The 8,044-nt window shown below is 33.4% G+C and overlaps 1 protein-coding gene across 1 annotated transcript; it reads right to left on the bottom strand.

Moving 5' to 3' along the window:
* Positions 1-136: 136 nt before the first annotated feature.
* LOC111003329 (odorant receptor 83a-like) lies at positions 137-7,032 on the bottom strand. Its single transcript, XM_045634177.1, has 7 exons — positions 7,015-7,032; positions 4,429-4,536; positions 3,489-3,967; positions 2,471-2,573; positions 1,621-1,716; positions 961-1,116; positions 137-190 (listed from the first exon to the last, which is right to left on the bottom strand). Exons 1-7 carry the CDS (start codon positions 7,030-7,032, stop codon positions 137-139), a joined length of 1,014 nt encoding a protein of 337 aa, XP_045490133.1.
* Between the last annotated feature and the right edge of the window lie 1,012 nt (positions 7,033-8,044).

Raw genomic sequence — 8,044 nt, 5'->3', positions numbered from 1 at the left:
GTGTGCGATAATTTTTTTACATATTGTTTACGTTTCTAATTATTAACTAAAATATATGTAAACTTATACACTTTCAATGCTGTAGGTACAATTACGAATTAATGTAACTGGACTTTTAGACATTTACATCTGCTTATTAAGTATTCATAGACTGTAGAATAGTGAAGTATGAGAAGCATGTTTTCAATATCTGAAAAATAATAATTAAATTTCAGTCTAGCAAGCGTGTGACGTCCTTAATTTTAAACGCCCATAATCGAATCCAGGACCTTATATTGATCATTTGACTTGTTAGTTGTGAAACAAATCCCAACCACCTCAAGAACGGCAGACCACTATATCACGTTTCAGACCTAATAATAGCCCTTGGGATGAAAAATTACCATCGGCACAGGTATGTACCTTTATCAACGGGCACGATAAAACCACTGTAAAGATGTGCAGTCATAGGTTAATATCAGATGGATCTCATGCTCCTACTCCTCTATTAAAATATAATCATTCCAAGTATTTGTTTGTTGCTTTTCGGATCCTGGTTTATGGAGTTAACGTTCAACGTTTGTATCAATTATTATGTAGCTACCGACTCTAGTCATAAAACTTTAAATAGAGATTAACTATTATAAGCACTTATATAAAAATATTTAATAGGATATATATATACAAATTATACATACACTCTCTTAATATGAACAATAGAAATAACAAGTATTGTTATTTAATTAACGTGGCGAAAACAACTATCTGTAAGTTATGAAAAGCACAATGTTCGCATACAACATTGTGCAAAAATGTCCCTTAATCCTTAGATGTTTAACCGTCAATTTGTTCGTTCAAGCAACACATGATAGACTGTTATCGAAGGGACTTTACATACAATAGAGTACTCTAAATCAATGTTAAGATGCGTCTAGACTAAGAAAAGGGTTAGGTTTCAAGTTATAACAATGTAAAACTTACAGAGGCCATGCTTTGTACACCGACAGGCATCACCTCCATACACGTGATATGCATTGTTCTCTGAATTCTATTAAGGAAAATCAAAACCGTCATCTGATTTTTCATATCCATACATTGCCAGGGCAAATTGTATACATTGTCCCTTAGCTTTTCACTCTGTAAACAAAGGAATTTTCCACTGCCTTTAAATCAATATTTTAGACTAGAATAGGGTTATGTCATTATCGTTCATGTGTGACTTAGGTTTTCAGATTAAATTAACGTGATGAATCATTTAATACATTTTCGTTTTAGTTTGAATTACGGAATAAAATTGCGCGGATAGGGAAAGTTTTAGTTTTGTTTTTAAGAGAATTATGAAATATTATATTGTGATTCGAGCTTTGCAATTATTTAGTCTTAAAAACAACAATTTTCTAGATAGATCAGAATAACGCGAAACCAAAACTACTACAAACGGTTTAAAAAAAATGCATTCAACCCACTAAGACCAAGAGTAGTAGTTAAGAGCGAACAAATTTTTAAAAGGCCAGCAACGCACTCGCGAGCCCTCTGGCATTGAGAGTGTCCATAGGCGGCGGTATCACTTATCAGGTGAGCCTCCTGCCCGTTTGCGTTGTTCTATAAAAAAAAAGACGCGCTCATTTAAACGCTCAGTACCATAGAGCCGACGATTTCGAAAATAATGGATATTTCTATAAGCTGTGATACTGCTATAATCGTTAACGGTCCGAAACGAGCCAATGATTCAGTGTTCTGAAACAAAATAAAATAAATATTAGAACACATTAAAAATACGCACGTTTTTTAACACGTAATATTTTCTTTTAAATTTTCTCAAAATCAAACCCTATAAACTGCATTTTGATCGGTTAATTAGTGACTTAAAACGATTGCCGCATCAATAAATATACAAGCCTTTCATGTTTCAATGATCTCATTAATTCTTAGATATCGGTGTGCATCCTTAATCTCGTCGCGCCATCGCATAGTAATAATTATCAGGGGCGGATAAATCTGAAGGTTAAAGTGTACCTGATCTCTAGTAGGTATTAAAATAATATCTCGCATTACCACCCCAATAGGCTACAGGGGGGATGAATTGCATCCCCTATCTTTTTTACATTATTGACGCCCGATGTTCGATCCAGTTTAATAACTTCGAGTTTAAAATCGTACTTGTTTTTTAACCTCCCCTCCCGCCCCTCGTGAAGCATGTCTTTTCCTGTACAAAAACAGTTCTTTCGCAGTCAAATACCCGTCCTTTACTTTACGAAGCCATAATATTTTCCAGTACACATTTTTATTGAAGATGGTGGTAGCAGTCATGACGCAAATTACATACATTTATGAAGTTTTGTTTAATTGTCTATACAGCTGAAACCTGGGTAGATTACTATTATTTTATAAGCACAGAAACACACTCTCAACTAATACTAGTTAGCTAAGATAAATTAATCATCTATAATATGTGTTTATTAACTAAATACAAATTTATTTTAAAACTTACCAATTGCGAACATTCGAGAAACAAAAGACAAAAGCCGGTGACATCAAAAAAGTAAACCAATCCCATCATGGGCCCGAAAAATGATGAAATATCGTCCACAAAACTGTAAATAAATACAGTATTCTGTATTTATGGTGTGGTATATACAGTATGTTTAAAACGTTAATCTTTAGCGTGAATAACAAGAAACATAATTGTCTAATAAGTTTATGATTGTGGTTTAGAAGCGGGGCGCGTCTGGGAGAATATTCACCTTCAATTCACGGTAATATGGACAGACACTGCGTAAAGGCTCATTGTATTTAGTCATGCTACAATTTTGTTTTCATTACACATAAACATTTATGTAGCTTGGTTTACACAGACCATCTTCAGTTATAACACACACATTTTTGTCACACATAAAGCACGCTAAATGTATCCCGATGGCGCAAACAATTTTTTTTTACCGACACAGTTTTAGTATTTGTTATATTAGATAAGTTACGGTTTTGCGTCACAAAAGTAAAAACATTTTTTTAGTTTAGTCCATAAATATTTGGAGGTTACCACTGTCGAGGAAAATATTACAAGATCAACCGAACAAAACAAAAGGAGACATTAGCAACACGTCAACCTTTCAGGCTTTGTGCCTCTTAGATACGGCGGCCTGCGTGTTTCGGCTAAGTAGGGCGAGACTTGTCGTAGTTTGATAGTTATCGAGTTACGGAAGGAAAACAAATTATTGGATTTGCATTCCCTTCTTACCTCAAAATCATATCATATCTGAAAAAAACAAACGGCTGATTGCGAAATTTAAAAAAATATTTAAAAACTCCGAAGTCTTAAACAAGTCTTGTTGCCTAGGAACGTTTAGGAAACTCGTTAAACGTTTCGTACAGTCACTTGTCTGACGGTACTATAGCGACTTGATTGAATATAGGTCCTTGACTATATACAGATTCAATTTACTCTCTGATTTAACTACTTTCCAACGACATATATAACGATAAAAAATTACCAACACTAACAGGCTTACCAAACAATATATCGGTGATGAAGTACATTTTCCCTTAGCATACAATGAATATGTGTGTTTTCTTCGATCGAATATTTTTCAACCATTACTTTCACTTCTCCAGTTAACTGTAAAACGCTTAGTTTTCTCGGTTTCGGAAAGCCATCGAGGTTAGCTTGCAAAACCAATTGGTGGCCGACAATTTGAAAACACATAAGGATAAGTAGTAAATCCAGAGTACATACAACAACAGTGCAGCCGTAGGAAAAATACAGATTTAATATTGTGACAAGGATAAAATTTTCCTCTGGCTTGAAACCGGGATACTCGTAGTATACAGAGAAACGTAGCGTTATGTTTTTGGGGCGCGGGTTCTGGAATGCCCCACTTGTTACATTGGTCAATAATGGGGATAAATTAAAAAGAATAACGCCTAACCATATTATTGGTACCATAAGAAGTGTATAATAATTAGAGATTTTGTTCATTCGATCCGCCACCTGAAACATCATAAAATATAAGATTTATTAAATAATTTCATTCAAAATGTGATACCTGTTCCTGTATATAGTTTCTGTTAATAACTAAACGTTTTTTGGATTAAAATTTATTGCTCCAGAGAGAAACATGGAAAGCTCAACAAACATTATATACAAAAAGTTGGTTATTAAAAACAGTAGCGGCGGTTTTGTTTTCATTTCATTTTGTCCGTTTTACGGTCTTCGGTGGAGAACTGGCAGCGAATTTAATTTTAGATGCGTCATCATCAATTTTGATATTATGATTTAAATTATGTCAAACGCGCAGAAGACTGCATCCATGTTTAAATCTTGCGAAGCTCATTATAAAAGATTTACAAATATGTATTTTTGCGTATCTTGTTTGATAAAGAACAAAGCTATCATATATATAAATATCTTGCTTTACGGCTATATATTTATTACTTTATAGAAATAAATACCTTTTTATAATTACCACCACATTGCATAAAGTTTCCCAAATGAAATTCCTTAATAAACCTTCTAAATATAACTCCGTAATATTTTAAGTTAGGATACACCACACGTGCCTGAAAATGACAAATTAAATCGAAGAAACACTTTAAACAAAACATTCAATTTAAACAACAACCTGACAGAATTACACAAAGCTTTTGTTCTCCCTGTACATATAAAAGCTATGCACCTATGTTATTATAATTACTAATTATAAATATAGTGGTTAACCAGCAACTAGTAAGTAGCGATAACTATTGTTAATTAAATCTTGTGTCGCATATCGTGTTAAACAATCCATAGCCTAGATATAGACCTTTTCGTTTCAAAAACAATTTGTACCTTACTTAACAAATATTTCCAAAATTCTTACTAGTACTGTCTCTAAATAAAAGAAAATATTACTTACAAAAGTTATAAATGTTAATAGAGAATTGATAAGAACCTCTCCGAGGCTGTAAAAATCGATAGTTTCCTTCCGCTGTACCAAATAATAGATTTCACCTATGAATACTATTATAGCTTGTAGTGGAGCAAGCTTTATAAAATAATCATAGAATTTGGACATTTTCTCATCTAACATATTACCAGGCCATATACCGAAACAGTAGGAAAATAGACGCAAAGTTCTCATGTATCTATACTCTAAAGGATTTTCATTCCTGAAAATTAAGCATATCCCCGTTAGTCATATAAATCTACCTGTCCCGTTTCATCGCAGCGTATCTACCATTTATCAGAAAGAGACGCGAGAATATCTTAACAAAAAATAGTGAAATTAGACTTGCACGTAGCAAAAGCAATGCTATTAAGCATGTTATTGAGTGAGAGGTGTCTCTAGCTTCGTTTATCTGCGTCTTATAAGTTCGGATATTGCCAATTCTTTATTTTATTTTTAGACTTTTTATATGCCTAACTTATCTCTAACGCAAATAAAAAACACCTTATAAAAATATTAATAATTATGTAATTCCTCTATCTCTAGCACTGCGTCGTGAGCAACGAGCCCCTACCATTTCTTTCGCAAGAAATTTTAAACTACACTTAATTTTTTTTAAACTGCTGAACAGGAAGGATATTTTCCCTTTGTACTTGAAAACAAAAGAAGAATAAACAATAAAAAGGCGATGGAAAACATCCTATTTCAAAACAAACTAAAACAAGTATCATTCGTGAATCCGCGTTGATTACGCGTCTGGTAATCATTGAGTTACTGCGTGAATCAATAATAATTATCAGACGCGCTTTAAACACCGACAGTACTACACATTCAAACGATTCAATTTGACAGACAGTCCCTAACTGGCTACGATTAAAAAGCACTCAAAAGCTTAATAATTTCATTTATTACTAATAGCTCCTAAATTTAACTGAACGTACTCAAACTTATTTTTATCCATAGCGCTCTTCATTGTCAAATAACTGATACTGTAGCTTTTATGAAGTATACTTACAGTTATATAGTTATTTCGTTGGCCTTTAATTTGTTTAACGTGCAATCAGATTAATCGCTCAGTAATAAATCATAGACTGAAAAATATTAGTCGTAACCACTAATAAATTACATTTATTTATTTGATTGGTACCTTACGTAACTAGTATTACCAATCTGTAAGTAGACCTGCTTCAAAGGAAAGAAAATCAGAGATCATGAAAATGATTATATTAATGCTTGTAACGTAGCTTTCTCCGCGTTAATAGAAGGGGGCTCCCGTCACCATAGATATGTCTATTCATATCAAATTTGTTTAATACGAAATAATTGCTACGTATTTAGCATTTGAACATTCATAAGGAATGTCACATTGATGGTCCGCGCTGTGTATGCGCCGAATATAGCCGAAGTTACGTTTTACGAGATTATATGAAGTCGTGCCCCATGACTTCATATAATCACTTAATTTTAAAATTTATGTCGTTATGTATTCGTACAGAGTTTGGAAGAAAAGGAGCGGATAAATACGAGCAAAGGAGAAGTTATAAGTCTTAACGCAAAACGGCACTGGGGTGGGCGTATAGCCCTTGGTGTGGTGGAGACGAGGATCGTCGGTCTAGACCGTTTCAATCGTTGACTTAGATCACGTGGTCCAGGCCCGCCGACGGCCGCTAACGTACATTTTTATACCAGCTTAAAGGGTTTAGGTTTCCAATGGTTACAGAGGTCGGAAACTCAAACAAGTATCTAGGTATGACTCCAATTTTACGTGTCTACAGATTTCCTGTATCAGATGACTCCATATTGTCAAGCGAAGGGAAATTTTATTTTAATTGACGTATCATAATATCGTTTTAGTAATAAAACTCGATAAAAAATCAACAAAATATTACTATACAAATTGGTTGTACTACCAGTACTGAGAATTAATATATTTATGTAGAATTTATAGAGGGCGCGCATCTTCGAAAATATCTGTAAATTAATCGGTTTCACATGAATAACCTCCCCTGTTACGCACAAGCTGCCGTGACCTTTTAACCTTGAAAAATTGTTTACCTTCTATCAAAACCTTCACCTTGAATCATTCTAATTCATGTAAAACGCAATAAATTACGTGTTCAGTCAGTTCCATCACTTTCTGAGTTTAAGATGCAAGATGACTTAATTTTCTATACAATATAAAAGCAAAAGTATATTACTTGCTGAATTTTTTAGTAGGCATTAAGCTGTACAACTTTTTCTACTACTTATTTTGCAAATCCGACTACCACGAAAAAGTATTTTTAATGTTTATTATTAACTTCCGAGAGTTTTTATAGAACAAATTTTGTGGAAGCATTTAGAAGTAGATACAGAAATACCTCATAAAAACTTTCAAACTTTATTAACATATTATTTAAAATATTGGGCTCAGAACAGTGGCACACGTCAGAAGTGAAACTTCTTTGTAAATAAATTATTACTCATGTAAAAGCCCCAATATATAATTGATCATGTACCAGAATATGATGTATGACTCAATGTATTTGTATATTGTTTACATTGTAAACATGCTAATGATATGCGACAGAATTTCCCTCTAAAGCTCTAATATATAACTACTAATCGAATACATTAACCAAAAGCGTGTATTTTTCTCTCTCTCAATCTTTCTCAGTATATCTTTCCCATCTCTCGCTCCATGGCAATTTGCTTCATTCTACGTTCGCCCTTTCTCACTCTCTCTCAATCGCTCCATCGCTCTCTCCCTCTTCTTCGACAAAAACGCTGCACACCTTCGTGACGCAATTATTATTATTATTGCCTTTTATCTGTAAAAAATTAACCTCATGCGCCTAAAGAAGTTTCACTTCAAAAAATTTAATTATACCTAACTATTGAGGCCCTGTATATAGTGTATGTACATTAATATATTTTTTTCGTAATTATAGGCACTGGAATTATTAGCTAAGCATAACGTTTACAATTACGTAATTTAATCTAATTATCGGTAATTTAGAGTAAACATTTGCTCGTTTCTCATATTATAAATTTAATTGTTTATACGCTAGTATCCGCGTGCAGCTTCGCCTGTGATCCCGAGTTATTTACCAAAATATTCGACCTATTCAATATTAATCTCATAAAAAAGGAATACCTATTTC

The sequence above is a fragment of the Pieris rapae genome, chromosome Z (genome assembly GCF_905147795.1).
Source record: "Pieris rapae chromosome Z, ilPieRapa1.1, whole genome shotgun sequence".
Taxonomy (NCBI): Eukaryota; Metazoa; Arthropoda; class Insecta; order Lepidoptera; family Pieridae; genus Pieris; species Pieris rapae.
This window is presented reverse-complemented; position numbering and strand designations above follow the sequence as displayed.

Excerpts from the sequence above, each read along its gene's own strand:
- LOC111003329 (XM_045634177.1), bottom strand. Across the intron at positions 3,968-4,428 it reads GTGGTGGTAATTATAAAAAG|GTGGCGGATCGAATGAACAA; the intron begins GTATTTATTTCT and ends ATGATGTTTCAG. Across the intron at positions 2,574-3,488 it reads CATCACCGATATATTGTTTG|TTTTGTGGACGATATTTCAT; the intron begins GTAAGCCTGTTA and ends ATTTATTTACAG.